General features: G+C 31.5%; 1 protein-coding gene across 4 annotated transcripts; it reads right to left on the bottom strand.

Annotated features, from left to right (window-relative positions):
• Positions 1–8594: 8594 nt before the first annotated feature.
• On the bottom strand, positions 8595–19847 carry LOC100241478 (UMP-CMP kinase 3). Of its 4 annotated transcripts, none has more exons than XM_002263286.5 (10): positions 19734–19846; positions 18356–18418; positions 17292–17346; positions 14712–14829; positions 12839–12995; positions 12583–12663; positions 12347–12454; positions 12194–12265; positions 10515–10573; positions 8595–8821 (listed from the first exon to the last, which is right to left on the bottom strand). In XM_002263286.5, the coding sequence occupies exons 2-9, from the start codon at positions 18383–18385 to the stop codon at positions 10562–10564; spliced, it is 633 nt and encodes a 210-aa protein (XP_002263322.1). In that variant the 5' UTR covers positions 18386–18418; positions 19734–19846; the 3' UTR covers positions 8595–8821; positions 10515–10561. The 4 variants fall into 4 exon arrangements, with proteins under 4 accessions (XP_002263322.1, XP_003633878.1, XP_059598967.1 ...); XM_003633830.4 differs by having other exon boundaries at positions 10538–10573; XM_059742984.1 differs by lacking the exons at positions 8595–8821; positions 10515–10573 and having other exon boundaries at positions 11619–12265; positions 19734–19847.
• Between the last annotated feature and the right edge of the window lie 3369 nt (positions 19848–23216).

Genomic DNA, 23216 nt, shown 5'->3' with positions numbered 1-23216 from the left:
CTAAAAATATGTCAAAATTATTTTTTTTAAATGATATATTTTTAGAATATATTTTTTAAAATAATTAGTTTTCTAAAAATAATAAATTTTCAGAATAATTATTAAAAAAATTAAGATAAAAAAGTTTGTCAAACATTATGGTAGAAAATATTCAAAATAGTTTTGAAGTGTATATTGGTATTTTCACGTTTTATATCCTTCTCCTCAATTATGCAACTTTTATGGGTCAAATCTTAATTTTTGGGCTCAGATGGGTCCAAAACACAATTGTCCCTTAAATTAATTTCATTGGAATGACAAATTAATTGATTTATATCAATGTCAAAGTATAGTATCCCTTTTCAATGTAATTAATTGCCTATAAGGTTAATTCGGAAATTTAAATGTAATTCAATATCCACTTACTTTCAGTTACTTTCATTCAAAATGACAAACTAATTGACATTTATCAATTTGGAAGTATAATATAACTTTTAAATGTTATTAAGTAGCCATAACAAAGTAATTGATTTATATCAATTTCAAAGTATAGTACCACTATTTAATGTCATTAATTAGCTACAAGTGTTAATTGGAAAATTAAAATATAATTCAATTTCCCCTTAATTTTGATTTAATTCATATTAAATTGGTAAATGTAGTCATCTATGTCAATTTGGATCCATAGGTCATAATTGGATAATTTAGAATTATAGTTTTCATCATTTGCCACCTTCAAAAATTGAACCTAATGGCAAAATCAGCAGTGTCCATCGGTTGAGAATGTTGCTCTGTCAGTCGTGTTTATTTCTTAATCGGTAGCCATTGGAAGAATTTTCTTAAATGGGAATCAACTATATCAACCGGTTGAGAATTGTCCCCTATCGGTCATGCCTACTCCTTAGCTGGTAGCCATTGGATGAATTTTTAAAATCTGCATCAACTAGATCTAGTCAATCGAAATTCCATCAGTCACATTTTTAATTGCAACCGGTTCACACTGTCTTCCCATTATCACAAAGTTCAACCACCAACCGACCTCTAAACTGGAACTGGTCCACCTTTATCCCGACTAGTACTCACTGCATACCATTTCAATGCATATAACATGGTATTCATGAAAATAAAACTCTTCAAATTTATTCTTAACAAACCTATAACCAAAGTTCCATGACATGGAATGGTCATTAAGTTCATGAACCAATGTCAAATAATTATTGAAAACACTTAGAAACTCCAAAATGTAGATATCACTTAATTTTTTTCATAGATAAATAAGTATATATATATATATATTCGAAAGAGTAACCCAAAGTATACAAGGGCATAAAAACCTCTAGTCCCTAACATATGTAGGAAATCATACATGTGAAAATGGAATGATGCTATATATTACAATTTCATTCTGCCACTTCATTGGAATATCTTGTTCTCTTATATCTATACTCCATTTTCTCCTCAACTCTGGAAAGTCAAATAAAAACCAACTGCCAACAAAGAAGATTATAGCATATTCAAAGAAAACGAACTTATGATGAACTCTATATGTTCTTCCAATGTGACAACTTTTCATAAAAATGACCAAATGTGGAGATGGAAATGACAAATATTGAAAAAAAACAACAAATTTCATAATAACAATCTTCTCATTGCTCTTATAGAACAATAGAGAAAATAGTTTGTTTTTCTCTATTTCCTTTGTGTAAAACTAAATCAATTACTATTTTCCAACGTATTTGAGCAGAATTAAATAAGTTACAGGCATTAATAGGATCACCATTTTCGAATGTCTGCATATGTTTAATGACATGGACTCCACAATCCCACCTAAAAAAAATAGAAGAAATGCAAAACAACTTAGTAAAGGGATGTGGTAATTATAGCTCAGATAAACAATATTCATGTGAGTCATATATATTAATACTAACCCATTATCTTAGGTTGGAATCGAAGCTGGCCCATCAATGGAGAATTGGAACACATCTTTCCTTATGTCATCCAGCTTGAAAAACATTTGACAAAATTCAACCTAATTCATTTTCAGAGTGTTAATAATTGTACAATAGATAAACAAAAAAGAGAAAAACTTAGTTTGAAAACATACCACTATTTTCACACTATTAAACCGAAACTCACCCCTACTCCTTGAGCATAATGAATCCAAAATTTGGATATGATATTTTTTAAAATCAATGATACAAAGATACCAATGACTGGGGAAATTGTCATGCATTGAAATAAATTGTTGTAAAGCTAGAAATTTTTGAAATTGTCAAACTCTATTTTAGGTCAAAACAATATCTACTCTAACTTTGATATATACAATAAAACATTAACAATAATTACTAACCTTCTCACAATCGTCAAATTCGCTAATGTACTTACTCACGATGGATGTTTTTCTATCAAAAAGAGGTTGTGGACTCCTGCACAAGATCATTTTCTAATCATACAACATAACACAAACATTAGTATATTATACTTAATATGTACCTAAACAATAAGAAAAAGATGAGCTTACTCAAAATATTGTGGGAAGATAGCATCTTATACTTTGTATGCCTATGAATTGCCTCTCAAAATAATTATGCTTTGATGCTTCTAGATTGATTACCTATGGTGCATAATAACGTTAATACATGTATTTCATTCATAAAGCAGTCATTTGATATGAATGAAATAGATACTTACAACATCCAACAAATTTTGTCTAAGACGTAAGCACTCAAAATCTCCACATACTCCATGTTCATGATCTAAGTCAATAAGAAGCTCACTACAACAATAATACGATAAAACATTTTTTACACATGGAAAAATATGGAGGCTAAAATTGTTTCAATACATCTTTGAATGTTCTAGACACTACAAACCTTGTTGAAAACAATTTATTGAAAACATAATCAGCAACAACAAATTGAAGTACATTGAATGATTGAGAATCCACCACGTCTTCCCGAATGGACATGGGGATTGACTAAATGGAAAACAAGGGATAATTATTAGCTATATATGTCGTGCTTCATAAATAAATAAAAAATGGTATTGGAGAATTTGTATTATACCTTATATGTTTTACGCTTTCCCATCTTCCCTAAATTTTGTACAAACGGTGAGACCATGAATCTACTTGGTTTCCTCTCCCTCAATGTACGTGTTTTCATGACATGCTCAGGAAGACCACATAGTGCTCGTAATGGTTCCTAATATGGAAAATGTCATTAATATACATGCATGTATTGTGTAATTGATAAGTAGTTATAACCAAAATACATTTTTTTTGAGATTATATATACCTTTCCATTATCTTTGGTAGGTCTTAATTTCAAAGTGGTAAAATATCTACATTTTCGTCAGGAATAATGTGCACTTCAATTTATGTAGGAAATACATCTTTATTATTTCTATTCATGTTCTCTGTGCATAACTTGTTGGTTGACAAAGTGTCAACATAACGTTCATTTCCTTTTTCATTCTCCTTCTCTTCTAAACTTATCTTGCATGAAAGAATATCACTCTTCGCTCTCTTTTCGTTGTCTCTCAAAGGTTTTTCTCTTCAAGCAAGGAAAAGTCCTTTCAATGTTCCATATTTCACCTCAAATTCAATAAAAACATTTTCACAACTACTACTACTTGCACCATGACACAAATCAATTACTTGTGTCTTCAATTGTTGAAATGCTTTATCCATCTCAATTAAGCTCCCAACATCAACCTAGTGATATATAGGAACTTGATTAATAACATCATAATACAAGAGTTAACTACTAATATTTATACATGTTCAAAGATATTATAAAACTTACTTGTTTAATAACATCTTTGTGTAGATGGATTTCCAATTTCTCATCTTTCTTACTTTCCTCCTCATTCTCCCCCTCTATTGTCATCTTATTTTGGTTAACTCTATCTCCTCCCTCATTTTGTATTACCCATATTTTCACCTACAATATGTTCGCTAATATATCACACATATCCTATTCAAAATCACTAAAAACATAGACAAATATTAAACGAGTTTCAAAACTATAACTTACATTGTCATTTGCATATCCATCAAGTTTTTTCAATCTTCATTTCATCTTAAGTACTTCATCATCTCCCCAAGCACCAATCCAAGGAGAAGGTCAAGTACATAGCGGTGGAAATTTCTATTGGAACGATATATGCTCGTGGTAGAATAACTACAAATATATTTTACAAGGATATATAGTTAGTTTACTAAATCTTTTATAAAATTCAATATGACGTAAATTATATATAAGGACATTACCATCAAAAACAATAAGCAATCGCAAATCCCACTTTGTTTCTTCCTATTAAACTCTTCAATCCTGTGCACAAGATAAAACAACACAAATTCAATCTAATTCGTCTTCTTTATTAAATCAATGTCTTCCACAAAATGTAAAAAGGAACATTTCACAAAAATAAATTATCGGGCATAACAATGCAGCCAATACAAATAATACAAAACGAACTTTGAAATCATTTTCACCTTCTCTATCCTCTCTAATTTGATTTTCAAACATTACTAATGGCAATCACCCCTTTTTATCATAATATTTTTTACATAAATTATTATTATTGATAACATCTTTGTTCATGTCAATCTTTAACCCTCTAGCCCTCAATCCCATAATAAATTCAACATCAATTGGGGATAATTCGATACAAGTATTATACACCTCTAACATATAAGTGTTTGGATTGAAACTATTTACCAACCAAAGACATAACCCATTATCAATTTTCCTACGTCGAAGTTGCAAGAGGCTACCAAATCCAATTTCTTCTATGGCTATCTTTTGCTTTGGTTCAAACTCTTCAACAACTCTAATTACTGGCTTGGGTAAGGATCGAGTCTGAAGATATAACTGGAAAGATGCACAAACATATTTACATTAATATAATTTGCGACAAATACACAAGTAATGAAAGTTTTTATTCATTACAAAAAGTATACCTTTGGACCCATAACTTTTTGAAGCAAATACTGTTTTGAACTTCCTTTTGACTTTGCCATGAAACCTTTTTTTTCTACTCTTGGAAGCGTATTCCACTTCTTGCTTAATTTTTTCCTCAACTACATTAATTTACCACTTACTTCAAAATTGAATTTTAAAATTTAATTATATTAGCCACAAAAGTATTACTCCTTACATCATCATTTATCTTCATTCATTTATCATCTTCACTGATCATGGTCAATTGATTGTTACTACAAAACAATTTCAAACAAATATAACTATAACAACCACAAAAAAAAAAAAAAAAAACATGTTATTTTACATATTTCTATTTTGCCTTACTATTACTAGTAATGAATCCAAGCTTCCATAGGTCTCTTTGGATTTCAAGGAACTTCAACACCATCACGCTTGCTCCTAAAAATTAAATCAAATCATAAGTCAATTTTATAATATGATTTCAGATACTATAAATTAACTTCTTTTTCCATTTCCATTCTTCTATATTAAAAATGTTAGGGGCTTCGTCATTTTTTTAAAAATTACATGTGATAACTTATTATCATTATTTTTTTCATATTGGTTCAATGTATAAATGACAACAATCAAGATGGTTACAGGAAAAAATGAAATCAAAACAATACATAGTAAATGAAATATACTTCCACTATCACACTATCTCAACAAAAGTTTATCTCATATTTCAATAAATTTTATATTCATATATTACAACAATAACAAATACCAAATAAATTAAAAACAAAATTACACCTCCAAATTCCCCATAAAATTTATTTCACATTTAAAAAAAAAAATCATATTACTAACTTACAATCAAATGCCAAATAAAATATAAATATCATTACCACTCCAAAATCCTCTCAAAACCTCTCTACATTTTCAATGGTGACAACATTCCAATATATCATTTTCAATGTTCAATTATGGATATAAACACTTTATTTTTCATTAATGAAATCAATCCATAAATCTAACAAAAAACACGAAATATATATGTTATAACAGATACAATTTTGTAAAACACATCATCAATACTCACAATTTATTTTTTTAATATAGAACTACCCAAATAATTATGACACAACTGTCTTTGGATTAACAAAAAATTCAACCGGTTTCAACTTTCTTCTTTTTCCTACTTTGGGTCGTCTTCTTCTTCTTCTTCCAACTTCGTCTTCAATTTGGGTCTTCAAACAAGAGGATTTCTCACTTGAAAACACCACCTTACAACTCCTAAACCAAAGATGAAATATGAAGAAGAGAGGGGATATGGAGAGAAGAAGAGGAGTACGGGAATATGATACTCGTGCACATTAGATTTGTCACCCCAAATAGCTAGGATTTCTTACACGAAAACACCCGCAAACACCCGAAATACAGAGATGAAATATGGATAATAGAGGAGGACAAGGAGAAAGGAGAGGAAGAGCAAAAAAAAAATGGCACTCATGAGAGAAGGATTTCGTACCTAAAACAGGTAGGATCTCTTAACTAAAAATACGGAAAACACCCGAAATACACAAATCAAATATGGAGAAGAGAAGGGAATGAGATATGGAGAAGAGATGAAAAGAGAGGGTGAGGGCAGGAAAAGGGGAAGGGGCAAGCGTTCTACAGGTAGTCAGTTTCAACTTGGGGAATTTTACTTTTTTTTTTTTTTTTACCAATTACTATTTGGACAACTCAAATTAAAACTCTTCCATCCAATGGCCAAAACTAAAAGGAGGCATGATACCTCCAACGAAACCGTAGAATTTTCCATTGAAGTTATATTTTTGCTTATATAAAAAAAAAATCATATTTAATAAAATAAAATAAAATTAACATCACTATCATCTTTTAAAAATTATGATTTTAATTTCAGTAATTACAACAAAAAAATAAGAAGGCCTTCTAAAAGCATTTTGGTCTAGTTGTGTAGAATGGAAGAGATGTCACTATAATTTTATTGAACTTTGTAAATATATGCATACACATTCATGACCATACATGCATACACATTCATGTAGGTTAACACCATTTTTTTTTACCACTATCTAAGCGGTTGATAATTACCTTGACTAGGTTTTACACGACATATTCCTTGAGTATGATAATACAAAACAACTTCATGATAACCTTTACAACACTTGCCGTAATTTTGACATCAACATTGAGAACCTTTACAACACTAACACATAAGGTGTAGTAAAGCAATTGCTCACCCTAAATAACAAATTCAATTGAACTAATACAATTACAAGTACGCTTCTTCCCCTTTAAGCATATTATTGAATAATTTGACATATTCATTGTTATAATGACATCATATTTTCAACCTCTGTCATGAGACAGCTCCGAATGATTGTTGAATTTTTCTACCTTAGTTTCTATAGCTATTTTGCGGATAAGTTTTTATAGGATTTTATCCTTGAGTCGGGTTATACACAAAGGAGAAATAATATAATTATTCAAGATTAATTTTTAAGTCTTATTTTTTAAAAAAAAAATAAAAATTAATAACCATGTTAACAATCCAAAGCATTTAAGTCTCACTTGATTTATAATATGTTTGTTTAAGAAGAAAATTTATAAAAATATAATTTTATATTGAATAAAAATAGTAGTTAATTTCAACCCATTTTTATTCATAAAATTTTAATATTAATTTTGAATTTTAGATTATTTTTAAAAGTTATAATACCAACCGATAAATTGAAACATTAAGGTGGCTTTCGGTTTGGAAAACCTTTTTTAGTTTTCAATTTTTTTTTAATCTAAAAACAGTTTTATTTCCCTTTTTTTTTATTTTCTTAAAGATGAAGTTGGTTAAGAAAATTAAAAACCGTTTTTATAAAATGAAATTTGTAAAATCTCGATTGGTTTGAGTGTTCAATAACATAAAAATGGTGAAAATAAAGCAGATCTCACTTATCTTTTTTAAAAAAAAAAACACACACACACACACCACATTCATATTTTTCCTTTTTCTATTTTCTAGAAAATGAAAATGAAAAAATAAACTTCTTTTTTTTTTTTGAAGATAAATTTTTTTTTTTTTTGAAAATAAAAAACAAAAAGGGCCAAATCTTATTTAATTCAAAATGTATTACTCAGTGAAAAAAAATGAAAAAACAAATATAGTCGTGTGCAAAGCAAAAAATTAGTTTTAGAGAGATCTCCAAATCAGTTTTACTCACTTTTAATAAAAAATTAGTATTGCTTGATTTGGAATGGGTTTGACTACGAAAAAAGAAAGTTTGACTAACAAAAAAAGAAGTCAAAAGAAATTCAAAGAAACAGTCTAATTCGAAAATGTATCAAAGGTGAAATGCTATGCTCTTTTTGCCCTTTAGTGTTTTTCTTTCTTTTTTCTTTTTATTTTTTTCATTTCTCAATGTTTTCCTCTTTGCTTTCAAATACATATGAAAACAATTTTTATTTGTTCCTAAAATCCGTTTTTTATTTTATTGTTTTTAAAAACTGTTTCTAAAGAGTAATTATCAAAGACTTATATAAATTTTTAAAAACAGTTTTGAATTTAAAAAAACAAAAAACCATTTTCAAATCACAATGTCAGGGAGGCTCTAAATCTTTAAAATTAGTATAGCCATTGATTTAACGGCCACAGATACCTTTACCACATAAGAGCAAGGCACCCGGAAAAGGAGTGTCATTACCATTATCTTATTAAGAATCAGTCATACAATAAGAATACAACAGTGTAGGCTTTTTATAGCGTGAACTTCTTCCTATTATGGAGTAAACAAACATTGGTAGCATCAACTACTACTTCCTACTCGCAGAACAACAAATAATCATCCATGAGTACCTCAAAAATATAAGAATACGCAGCCAACAATTATAATCACCTGAAAAAGGAAAAGCTAAGAATTAATTAATCGTTAATAATAATTCACCGATGCAATCGGCTGAAAGAAAGGTAGCTTTACAATTCAAATCTAGTAAGCCTACAAAAAGAGAAAAAAAAATGGTTGATAGTAACACTACATTCATCTCATACTTTTTACGGGAAGTATAAAGTAAAGACACAAAAACTTGGAATGCTTTCTTATGATATACTAATTTGAAGAAAAAAGAAAAAGGAAGAGAACAAACTCAGAAGCATCCATCTATTCTAATTCACTGAGTTGCCTAAAAGGCAATAATAGAAAGGAATCAAAATCCTTGATCTGGGATGCTCCTGTTTCAATCTAGAGGGTATAGATATATACCTAGAGTTGACACATTGTTTGGATGGTCACATCAATGTTGATTCCAAGAAGCTCAAAATAGATGGCCGAGGAAACAGGTGAAACTCAACTATAAAGGGGAGCAGTGGTGATCCAATGAGCTAAGAGTTTTGAGCAGAAAGGGAGAAAAGGAAGTGCTCCATCTTCATCTTTATTCTCCATCAGCTTCCCTATACAACCCCTACCCCGTCCCTAACTCTTCACATGCGTGCTTGTGTGTGTGTGTGTGAGTGAACAGAGAGTGTGCAAGTCTATGAAAAGCACTTGAAACATTCCTCGTAGACAAAAAATGCTTACGTCCTTTTTCTGGTGCAAACTCTTCAGTAGAGACTCAGACTCTTTTCTCATATGAATGTATATTGGATGACCGCGACTCATATCTGTGAATTGTGGAGATTCTTTTCTTATATGAATGCATGTTGGATGGCCCCAACTCATGTAGAGATTGAGCTTAATGGGCAACACAGGCACAAGTGCCAAGAAGTGTGTGTTTAAGGAATATAAGAACTTTCAAGGTTGAATTGGAGAACAATGATTAAGATTATTCAGAGAGAAAGAGATGCAAGAATTTTCTGGGTAACAATCAAAATTTGTGGAATAACGTCATTTTCCATATTTATGCAGTTTGAGCGACTAAAATCTCATTTGGCATTGCCTGTAACTTCTAGCAAAGGTCTTCTTAGAAAATATCTGTGTAAAGAAGAGCAAAGCACTATAAAGGTCTTTTAGCGGCTGGTAACATCTTTTAGACAATCAAAGAAGTTGCATCAAGCAGGGCCTAAGAAAATCATTTCAATACCGAAGAGTTAAAACAACATCTCGAGTCAATGCATGAGGAAATCTTGCTCAGATGAGTGACTAGAATTTCCAAAAAGCATGAAATAAAAAATAAATAAATAAAATAATTAAAAAAAACTAGTTCTTTCCAATTCTAAACCGGGGTTTGGGGTAATGCCATCAAGGCAGAGTTATTATGCATGCTTGCAGGCATGAGGAAGTACATTCACTGCAGAGCAGGACTCTTTGGTGATTGTTCAGCGGGCAGAGTGGAAAGTGAGGAAATTTTGAAGATATGATGACATGGTTATCAAAATAATTGATATGGCCATCTCAATTGAGGTTAATTTTTTGAGGACCCAGCCACTGATAAGTGATGCTGAGTTACAAACCCACAGGGGCATCACTACCCATCTCAAGGGGGATTGTTATGTAGTTTGCTTTGTTTCATTCCTGAAGGTGGGACATTGTGTCCCATGTATATCTTCTTTTATCCTTTCTAATGTATATAATCGCATGCCTGACAGCATATTACCTCAAAAGATATAAGTGTATTACCTCAACAGATATTAGGCTTGATAGCTAAGCATCAACCTGCAAACACCAAATGTTCATGCATTAATAATAAAGGGAAAATGAGCAGTTGAGATGTATGCACACTGGGAAGGGTATTCAATGAGTAAACATGAAGTTTGTGTGTGTGTATTAAATGTAGAACGCTGGGTTACTGGGAAGGGTATTCAATGAGTAAACAAGAAGCTTGTGTGTGTGTGTGTGTGTGTGTGTGTGTGTGTGTGTGTGTGTGTGTGTGTGTGTGTATCCATTCAACTGTACTTCTTGCTGCTATTAAATGTAGAATGTCGGGTTAGTGGGAAGGGTATTCAATGAGTAAACAAGAAGGTTGTGCGTGTGTGTGTGTGTATATCCATTCAACTGTACTTCTTGCTGCTATTAAATGTAGAATGCCGGGTTACTGGGAAGGGTATTCAATGAGTAAACAAGAAGGTTGTGTGTGTGTGTGTGTGTGTGTATCCATTCAACTGTACTTCTTGCTGCTATTAAATGTAGAATGCCAGGTTACTGCATACTGTGAATAGCAGTCATTCTTTGAATCTTTATATCAGCTAAGGAGGGAAATGTGCATGTCAATACAAGATTGTATGACTACTTCTGATTTATATGTCCTTATTTCCTTTTTCTTTATCCCCATAATTACTGCAGTTATAGAATATAACTCATTATACTCTTGAGTGTTTTGGTCATTCCCCAAAAATACAGGATTAATACTGACTAGGCTAACACGCACTTGATCAAATGGTCAACTGAAACAATTGCACTATGAAAATGGATCTTATATCAGCTGAGGAGGGAAATATGCATGTCAATATAAGATGGTATGACCACTTCTGATTTATATGTCCTTATTTCCTTTTTCTTTTTCCCCACAATTACTGCAGTTATAGAATATAACTCATTGTACTTTGCGAGTGTTTTGGTCATTCCCCAAAAATACAGGATTGATACTGACTAGGCTAACATGCTTGATCAAATGGTCAACTGAAACAATTGCACTACGAAAATGGAAATGAAAAAAGATATTAGAATCACAAATTTTCTCAAAATTTTTAAGATGTCCAAATCATACACAAATTTCCATTTTTATTAGGTACGGTTGATAACAAATGGATTACAATCATACCAAATACTAGAGCCACTTGAAATATTAGTTCTTGAAATACATTCTCAAATTTTTCATAACCACAAATTTCCCACCATCTGCAAGTCCAAATTATTCCCAATGACAAAAGAAATTCCCCCATTTCATCATTCCAGCAGCATTAGAAGCGGTGGAACATGCGGGCACAAAAATACAGTAGTTCTTATTTTAAATCTCAACATCACAAAGCTCAGGGTGTGCGAATGTTCAGCAACAATGATAGCTTCCCTCATGTTAATGAAGAAGTTTGCCAATCATAATATAATAACAAGATATCAATTTTTTTTTTCCAGACTATAGGCTGCCTACAAGGCCCAGAACTGAACATATATCTCCATCACTAAATATTATAAAAACATACTGCTAAGCATTAATACCATCAGGATAATACTCATTCTGTTCAACAGCAATGTTTATCTCCTTTTCCTAATTTTATTGTGTCCAAAACAGAACCAATAAACTTTAAAATTCCACCAGAGATTACAATGGTGCTTTACCTGTTCATTTGTTGGGGTGAAGACAGCTTTGACTGCCTCAAAAACCTCTTCAATCGACTGTGCAGCATCAATCTGAGGGCAAAGCAATAATTCAACTGGTAGCAATAAACATGCAAGAATATTGTTAAGAAAGAAGCATAAACAAAATATTACCTTCCGAACCTTCCCCTTAGACTCATAATACTCAATAACAGGGAGACTAGATTCCAAAAACACCTTAAATCGCTTCCTTATTGTTTCAACGTTGTCATCTTCTCTTCCCTTCATTTCCCAACAAAAGGGCAAATAAGAATAAAATAAAATTAAAAAAAAGAGCAAACATATAATAGAAACCAAGATAGAATAAATAAATAAAATCTTTGAAAGAAGGGTTAGTCATATATACTAACCTGATTCCGGTTCAGAATGCGCCTCTCCATCTCTTCTTCCGAACAATCAAAAAACAGGACAAATTCGGGTTCAATTTTAGTCTGCATTCACATCATTCATTTCCAAAATCAATAGAAAGCATCCCAAATTGGCAGCTTCAGCAAACAAAATCCACATGAACTATTCTGAATAGGGCATTCCGAATATGGATAACATTTACATATCTGTAGAGATAGCAAAATCGAGATAAAAGAAGAGTTATCATAGAGAGCTTACAACAGCCTCAAATGCAGCACGGTTTTCCTCATTACGGGGAAAACCATCAATAAGAAATTTGTCATTACTGTCTTCCAGTATTGCTCGTTGGAGAAGCTTAATTGTTACTTCTGAAGGAACAATCTTTCCCTCCTTAATCATGCTCTGAATCATATTCCTGCAGCACATTAGCAAACACAGACTTTATTAGCAAGGTCATTGTTTAAAAAGAATCACCCATTTAAACCATAGCAGAATCCACATGCTGTTGCAACAACATAAAATAGTCTTTTCAGAATAATCAGAAAGGAAGACAACAGCATCGGTGGATAAAAAGGCATTCAAATTTTGTCCACATGCAACAAAAATAAAATGCACTTGATGGTTCATTATATAACATATCAAGAAAGAATAAATAATAAATAATTAACACTGGGAAGACAATCCTAACCATCTGTTCACAGGAAATTCACTCAAAAACCCCAAAGGAAAAGGTTTGAAATCTTAGTCCCATTTGTTGCCATATGTTTTTTTGTAGCAATAAAGACAGCACAAATTTAGAACAAAAGCATTATTTATCTGTCACACTTTTGATTCTTAAAAGGAATTCATGCTCCAATTTGTGAAAAAGAACAAACAAACAAGCAGGAAAAACACCAGGAAAAAAAAAAAGAAAAGGGTCCACACTGAGGAAAAAAATTAAGTGAAGTGGGGCTGCAACTTAAGATCGGCAGACTCCCATCCAATTTACACCAAGAATTTCTCTTTTGAAAAACATAAAAGGTTACCAATGAGAAAGATCTTAACTAACTATTATTGACTTCACTAATTGCAGCCACGCTTTCAGCCAAAAGCACTAGCATAAGAATAAAGAAAAACATGAGATAGTCATCTACAACCAAAGGTCTGCAAATCAAATCATCAGGAAAGTCCAATTACACCAATTCCTAGGGTAGGATGTCCCCAACATAAGGCTACAAAAATGAAAGTTTCCAACTCACAGTTCCACCAGTATGAAAAGGTACAGGAAAAAATAAATAAATAAATAAAACAATACCCATACCCACCAAGAGGAATACAGTAAGGTCAAGAACTAAGTAAACAGAGCATAGAGCAGGAGCATGAGTGTGCTTGAAAAGAGCAACTTAAGAAAACAATAGAGCCTAGAGCACCTCCAATGCATTTGTAATTCTATGGATGTACTTAATATGAACGCCCGCACACACTTGGGTCTCTTAAAACCAAGTAAACATTGTAGAATGATCACTCATGGGGGCAAATAAGAACCAAATTATATGTTCGAGGCTTCAAGCCCCACAGAATTATAATTTGTTAAATTAAAATTTGCAGAAAAGTAATAGCACCACAACTTTTTGGTCAAAATATTCATGTCTCTAAGTCATATCAGTGGATTTGGGGGATTACTCTTTCAATCAACCAATCTCCAGATTGAAGAGGAACCTCTCCCCCCTTTATTCATTAGATTGCGTTGGACTGAGAATACATATACAAGCTGCTTCCAAAGAAGAAAATACATGAAAACAATAACAGAAAACCCACATATCCTGTAGAAAAAGCAAACGGCTTCCATTAGCAAACCTTTTCAAGAACTACAAGTCAATCAGATGGATTAGGTCATACAGACATAAGGTTTAGTTTATATCATCATTGTTAAGATCCATGAGATAATAATTCCACTTTTTCACAAGGGCAAAATGTACAGTATAGCATTCGATGACTTCTTTGTTAAACCAACATCCATTTTAAAGCTGCAACTGTTCTTATATTTGGACACTACGTATATTGAATCAAGGACGAGAACAGATTTTGGTTTGACAGAAAGGAATGTGGATCTAATACAGCTTAGCTGAAAACTATTACTCTAAAACCATACCCATTTTCAGAACCAGATTTAATTTCTGCTCGTAGAAGATCACCAGCACTGAGATGAGTGTACCCAAAGTGTTTCACAATATTTGCACACTGGGTGCCTTTCCCACTGCCTGGGCCACCTGCTCAATCCACAGAATCAATATATCAGTTCAGAGAAATCCCTTAAAATCATATGTGTGTGTGTGTGTGTGTGCATGCATGTGACTTTGTGAGAGAGAGTGTGTCAATCCACAGAATCAACAAACCAGATCATATACACCATGGAGACAGTCATAAATTTCATTTTCTTCTTGCCACTCTCTTTCTTCCATCTGAACCACACTGTCTACTTCACCTATTTTGGTAAGTGGTCCATAAATGCCTATTGAATGGCGACTACCAATGGCATATATATCACATTATACTATAAAAGTATAAAGTGCAGAAAATCCATCATCTACACTATACATGAGCTCAAAATTAATATATTACTTCATAACCAACATTTTACGAAAAAAGAAGCAAAAATATATCCTTTGGAAGATTTAAAATTAATTTAATTGAAAATCAGAAAGTATTTAGAGTGAATTTAGGTGAAAATACCCAGAAGATGCACCCTGTAGAAGCTTTCCACAGGGACACTTGCATCTGCATGCTTATAAAAAAAAATTGCATATGCAGAAGAAGTTGGTCTTACTTTGTAGCAAAATGTCAAAGTATAGTTTTAAGTACCGTCCATTTTTAGGTTCTTTTCTATTCTCAAACTTGAGATCATTGTCACTTGAGACAGGCAACTTCAGGAGTGGGAATTATTGAACACCACAAGGAATTCAAACCCGGAAATTACTTCTTGTGGTTAAAGAAAATAGGGAACAAATCAGGAATCCAGAAATAGCATACAAGACCAACCCCAGGTGTAATTAGGAAAACACGATCCTGAAAAAGGAAGGAGCAACCATAGGGGCAAAGTCTAAACCTCATAAACTAATGGAAGACACGACCCTGAAAGTGTGCATTGTTAGAAAAGGATCATTGCAACAGAGAAGACTCCCAAAATAATAATGATGGCTAGGAAGATAACAACCACATAAGGAATAATGAACACTGATGTTGACTGTTGAGTCTCAAGTATGGTGTCTGGCAACCTTTTATGTACCATAACTATTTTTTAGTCATCAAAGTAGTCATTGAATTAGTTATTCACAATTTTACCAAATTCAGTACCAGGACTGAAGCCCAAAATTTTCAGTAACAAAAATAGAACCTTTAAATACAAAAGAATTTATAAGCAACTACATTCTCAGCAGATTTTTTTAATGTGAAACCAAAAATCTGATAAACAAGAGTTGTGCTAAGAAGAAGAAAATTGAAAGGTTGAAAGTGGTGAAAAAGGAACTCTTCAAAAAGCAAGTTTGAATAATTAAAGAGAGCCTCCAGTTAATTTAAAATATTAAAAATTAAAAAATTAAAAAGTATATAAAATGGGAAAAGAGAAAACCTCTAATATAAGGTTAGCAAGCACACAAATAAAAATTGTGTTTACAAAAAAATGCCAGGTGGCTCATGTGTTAAGACGTCCTTGTAAGAACTTTGAGTTTCCTAGCAATTAAAAATAATTAAGGTATAATCATCCCCAGAATATAAAAGAACTTTTAATAGCAGATCCATATGAATATGTTTGAAAAAACTAATGAAATATCAATAAAAATCAAGGAAACATACCCAAATAAGCTTGGTGATATAGAAAACATACATATAGAAAGCTACAAGCATGCTTATTAACAGAAACTAATCACAATAGGTAAATCAACTATCAATAATTTGTGCTCGAAAATTTTCTTATTTTTTCATGTGAACAAATAAATACTAATTATGGAACCTAAAGGGCTGCAATCAAGCTTGAATTTGTTCAAACTAATTCCAGTAATCAAAATTTCCTAATTTCTCAATTCCAACACAATTAACACTTTTAGAGTTTGCCTTCAAAGGAAACCAATTGTTGACAGCATCTAGTGATGTGTAAATTATCAACTCCTTATAGATCAAATTGTGGAAATCAGCTCTGTGCAGCTAAAATCAGAGAAAGGGACAAATTGAAAGAATGGAGACAATAGATCGATTAAGGTCCCAGAGGGCTTAAGGGTTGACCTAGCAAGAGATCAGGGAAGAATTTAGAAGACTTGAAATTGAAGAAACTTTAATTTAAAATTGTTGATTTCACCTTCTTAATCGAAACTTCAAATCTCCAATTTCATCCTTAATAAGAGAGAGAGAGAGAGAGAGAGAGAGTAGAATAAATCATAATACCAAAATAATACTGTTGCTACCCACAAACATTCACTAGTAAAAAGACAAACTAAAACAAAAAGACCAAGAAGAGAGTGTAGAATAAACCATAATACCATTTACATAAATAAATTAAAACTTTTGGATAAGAAAAAATGGCTTGTTAGGTACAATACAAAACAATGAGACTTGTTAGAGAAATTATCAAGCATTACTAGAAATTCAGCTAGGCAAAGAAGGATTGTGCAACTTTTACAGGCAAAGACCTTACTGAATAGGATCAGTTGTTGAAAGAATCAGAAACCAAAGTGCTCACCTAAGACAAAAACAACTTTAACCTTCTTCTCAGCTAGCAAGTTTTCATTTGTTTCCTGCAACCAAATATGTGTCAGACTATGACTCCACAAAGATGAGACATGAAAGAGATAAAATGAAACATTTGTCTCTATAAGCATATTTCAAATTTTTAATGATCAGCAACAACCAGATTCTGCTATCTTATCAATAAAATAAAATAAATAGTTACTTTTTGTTTTATGTAAAGAACTAACAAACTGGTTCAAATGTATTCATAACAGGGACTAAGCCACAATTCCTTGGTCATTGCAATTTCTGATGGGTTAAACTCAGGTAAAATAAAATCAAAAAAATAAATAAATAAATAACAACAGAGAATCTCACAATGAAACAGTGTTCTGTATATAGAAAAGAAGGAATGCAGTCCATTCTAAGCTTGAGTTATTTACGCCCTATTTGGTAACTATTTTTTAAAACAGTTCTGAAAAATAGTTTTTAAAAATTGTTCTCTAATATTATGTAGAACAAAAATCTATTGGGGAACCTGAAATGTTTTTAACCTATTTTTTATATTTTTAAATATGTTTTAAAAATAATTTTTATGTTTAAAGCTTTATTTTTAATCATTATATATGTTTATATAATTTTTTTTTAAAAACAAGTGAAAATAACTAAAAGATGTTCTCTAAAAATACCTTGTTTTCTGTTTTCAAGAACATAAAATGGTTTTCTAGTTGTCACATGTGCTTTCTAGTTTTTTTTTTTTTTTGCTCTGGAAAACAAAAAACTGTTCTTGAAAACAGTTGTCAAACAGATCCTTAAATACCTTCACACGTTCTGGAAAACAAGAAAACTATTCTTGAAAACAGTTATCAAACAGATCCTTCAATACCTTTTAGAGATGGATTGGAAGTTACTTTAACAGTGCTTCTAAAAATATGAAAGTACTTTGAAAACTTTAACTAAATGATTCACTAGCTCACTTTTTAACAACTCCTATTATTTTTGGATTTAGCACTAAATTGAAAAACAAACCAAACTAAAGTAAAACACAAACAAAATAACCAAAAAAATAAAAGCTACCTTGATGACAGACTCAGGAGCACTTCCCATGAGTACCAATCAAGTATTGTCCTTGTACACTATCTGCAACCAAAAAAAAAAAATTCAAAATGAAAATAGAAACATTTATAATAGCACTCTTATCACATCTAGCATATAACTTGTTTTAGATTCAGCATCCAAAATGAGGCCATCACAAGATAGGTCAACCTTTATAAGTATTAGTAACAAAGAAACTGAAATGGTGTCATTTCATGTCTATTACTGTCAGCTGGTATAATCTCCCATTTTTTCCGACCTTGCAATGCTATTTGAACAAAATGTCAAGCCTAATAAATGATTTTTTTAATAATCCAACTAGCACAGTAACAAGCCACCATAAATCATTATCACATCATCATAGAGTGTGACCACATGACATCACATAATGTTATCATATCGGCAATTGGTATTATATTCCTTGTGCAGTATCCCAAGGATAATTAAAATAGATTGACATGTTAGGTTCATTCAATTTTTACGGAAAAAGGGAAAAGATAAACTATTGATTCAAACAATCACAAACCCATACCTACAGTATCGTTTTAAATCCACAAATTTAAACAAACATTTTGATTTTAACTACCCAAACCCTGCACAATTGAAAATCAAGACAAGAAAAAGAAACACATCTTTTGATTTAAAAGCATACCTCATCTAATTCTCAACAGATCCACTACAGAAAGTCCACGAATAAATTTTCTTCCTAGGTACAAATAGAATTTTTATAGAAAGGTGCCTAACAAAAAGGGGCGCAAGTGCACAGGGACAAATTGAACACAATCAACAACCAAAACTGATCCGATCCAAGCAAAATCGCTGAAACAATGAAATACAAGCTCATACTTGAACAACATACATATCCTGGCAGAAATAAGAACCCAAATAAGATTCAAACGAGATCAGAGCCTCATTCAAATCGAAATTAAAAATAATAATAATAATAATAATAATGCTGAGAAATGGTAAAAGCCGCCAACATATGAGAAATCACAACCTGAATAAGACTTAAACCAGATCAGCGCTCCACCCGAATCAAAATCAAAACCAGCGAAAAGAATTGGTGGAACCAAATAAGATTGGAAAAGAGAAAAGTGCTCCACCAGAATCAAAAGCGAGATCATTCAAGTGTCGAGAAATGGCACAAGCAAGCATATATCAAAAAACACATCACAGACAAGATACGAAAGAAACAGATCAGTGCTCCATTACCAAAATCATAGATCAGAAAACTGGTAAAAAAAAAAAAGCCGAGCAGTACCGAAATCACAATTCAAATGACAAATCAGAGCAGCATTCCAAAATTAATTGAAGAGAAATGGTGAGAGCAGAGATAGATCTGAAGAGATCTGAGACAAACCTTCTGTGTGGTGGTGGAGAAATGGAGAAGAGAGAATTGAGAGGGAAACGGGGGAGCTCTGAAAAGCCAAAACTCGGTTGCGATTTGCCATTGGCTCTCCGCGTGGCCTCTTATATAGTGACGTTTTAAATGCATGTTCATTTTTTTTTTTTTTTTTTTTACCTCCCTTATTTGGAGCCCCTCGGTGGGTAGTGGTGGTAAACCCACCTTGCGTGATTAAAACGGCTAATCCCACGATGTTGAGTAATTTTCAACTCTATTGCTCTGTGGCCCCTTAATGTCAACATTTTTCCGTTCCGAAAACGCAAAAAAATAAAAAAAAATAAAAAAATCATATGGTTTCCAAAATATAAAATAAAATGGATATGTAGGGAGAGTTTTATAAGTGTCGCACGTGAATTTAGGAAAAGCCTAAATTCATGACATTGAGTTTTTATACTCTTAGACTTAATTAGAATTTGAAATTGAAATTAAAATCATAATTTTATTTATAAATTAAAATAAGTATTTCATAAAATTAATTAAATGAGTATAAAAGTTCTTATTGAATATAAAAACAGGCTTCTTAATTTTTCAAAAGTCATCCAAACAAAACGGTAAGGCCTTGTGATATATGTTTTTAAAAATTGTTTTTGAAAATCAATTATTTAAGAAATGAAATCAAGTTGGAGAAAGAAAAAGGAAATGTAATGGAGAAGGTTTAGTTTTTAGAAGTGAAAGGAAGAAATTTTTTATTTGGTAATGAGTTTTAACCGAGCTTCTTTAAAACGGGAAATCAGGTGTTTTAAATGTTTTTAAGGTTACTAATTTTAAAAGAACTATTTGGTTAAAACTATGAAATAATCTCCAAATTATAAATTTAATTTTTTTTATATTTTTATTTGAAAAGCAACTTACTTTTTATATGAATGTTTTTTACTATTTCAAATATTCGTAGGTTTTCAAAATTATTTTTATAAAAAAGTAATAAGGATATTTTTATCAAAATGAAACAAAAAAAACAGATTATTAAATTTCAAAATTTGGGTTTTTATTGATCATTTTAATCGAATAAACCTTTTTAAAAACCATTTCTTTAAATAAATTCTAAAAACCGATATGAAAGACTTACAGGGAGTCCCTTTTTAGGATACTTGATAAAATTTGAAAAATTATTTTTTAAAATTTAAAAAATCATTTTAAATGATTTTGAAGTTAATTTAGTGTCAAAAATGATACATTTTTTATTTATTTATATTCATAATAATAAGAAACATGTTGCTTATTATTTTAAATTCCAAAAACAAAAGCCATATTTAAAGCTTAGAATGGCTTCTTATTTACTAGTACTTTGGAGAAATTGAAAAACTAAGTATGTTTTTTTTCTTCTTTTTTTAATTGTTAAACGTAATAGTTAAACACTATTCAAAAAAAAAAATCAAGAAAATGTTTGTTCTTGCATAAGCCTTATGCACATATCATGTTCAGTTAGATTTTCATAGTGTTGATATTTTCCATTTGAAAAGTATGTTTTAGATTTAGTTTCAAAACCCTGTCCCAATAATGTTTAATGGCTTCTTGGCAGATAACTTAATATGGAAGATAGAAAAATATGGCTTCTAGTATAATTTTTATTGTATTTTACAAAAAAAAAAAAAAAAAACACTATATTATTATTTTTAAAATGTGACATTGACCTTTGCTATTCAAATGATATGGTTTGTGATTTGACATTTTGTATCATATTTTGGGGGGAAACTATTCTATTCCATATGTATCAAACTCTCAATTTTCACAATTAAAAGTGTACAAAATGTAACGATCTATACTCAATCATGTAGACTCACATCCAATCATGTAGATATTATTTGCTTTGAACCTAAAAGGTTCTCATATCTTTAAAACGTATCTATAAGGTTAAAAAGATTCAAACGTCAATAACTTTATCTTTTATCTTATGTAAGATATCTTAATGACCTTCATATATACACAATGTCCTCATTCTATCTCACTGAATTATGGAATTAAATAAACAAACAGACCAAATAAATCCCCAAACGTAGATCAGTGATTAGTGTTGAGATATTAGGAATGTTTAGATATTAGAAAAGTTGAAATATTAAGAATGTTGAGATATTAAGATATTAGTTATTCTTTCCTTATATCATTCATTCCTTGTATCATTTTTTCACATTCTTAGAATGATGATTACCTTCTATATATACTCTATACATGAATGAATGAAATAATCAATGAAAAACTACCATTCATCAATTTTAAGATGGTATCAGAGTCATGGAACTGAAATCCTGGATATTTTGTCGGTAAGGCCAGCCATCGCCCCTCCTTCGCGATCAAAAATAAAAAGTGAGTGAAAAAATACTATTGTTTTTCAATTTGAAGGTACTTTTAATCCAGGAATTATTTTGATTGAATCAAACTATGACGTTTGGTCACAACTCGTGGAAATGCATATTGCTGAACGGGAAAAACTTTCCTACATTCGAGGTAAGACAAATCCACCAAAAGAGTCAGAAGATGGATATGAAAAATGGTATGCTGAGAATCAAAAGGTGAAGAGATGGTTGTTAATGTCCATGAGTCCAGAAATTATGAAGCGTTACTTACGCTTACCCACCACTCAAGAAATTTGGAGTGCATTATTAAAGGCCTTTTATGATGGAAGTGATGAATTGCAAGTTTTCACTTTGAATCAAAATGCTTTCACTGCCAAACAAATCGACAGGTCTCTTTTTGAATATTATGGAGAGTTAATTGAATTTTTTTGCAAATTGGATCATCGGGATAAGGTAGTCATGAAAGACCTTGAGGACATTGCAGCATACCAAAAATCCATTGAACGACAACAGGTGCACATCTTTCTTGTTGGATTGGATAGTGACTTTGAGCAAGTTCGAGGAGAGATTCTATGCAAAGATCCTCTTCCCGATTTGGAAGAATCCTATGCACTGATTCGACGAGAGGCAGTACGTCATGCTAATATGAAAGCAGAATCTGACAACCTTGACACCTCAACTATGGTAGTTTGACAATGATCAACCCAGAATTGGCAGGACCAATCCAATACCAACCATCCTAAGACAGACCCTAATATTGATAAGTCAACCTTCAAATGCACTCACTGCAATAAGACTGGTCATACCAAGAGTCGTTACTTTGAAATTATGGGATATCCAGACTGGTGGGATCATAATCGTGACCAACGGAAGAAGGATTCTAAGAAAACCTCGACTGCAGCTGTTGTTGAAATAAAAACAGAGGCTAATGTTGCTGAGAAAGCCTCTGCATTGGTAGCCGCTACAGATTATGGTAGTAAGTTTTTAAATACTTCTACACTTGTTATTAATAATGCATGGATAATTGATTCTGGTGCTACAGATCATATGACTTTTGATTCTAGACAGGTCTCACCCCTTAGACCTTCCTCACAAAAAAATTATTTCCACGGCCAATGGTAACACAACCCTAGTCATTGGGGAAGGA

Source organism: Vitis vinifera, chromosome 15 (genome assembly GCF_030704535.1).
Source record: "Vitis vinifera cultivar Pinot Noir 40024 chromosome 15, ASM3070453v1".
Taxonomy (NCBI): domain Eukaryota; kingdom Viridiplantae; phylum Streptophyta; class Magnoliopsida; order Vitales; family Vitaceae; genus Vitis; species Vitis vinifera.
This window is presented reverse-complemented; position numbering and strand designations above follow the sequence as displayed.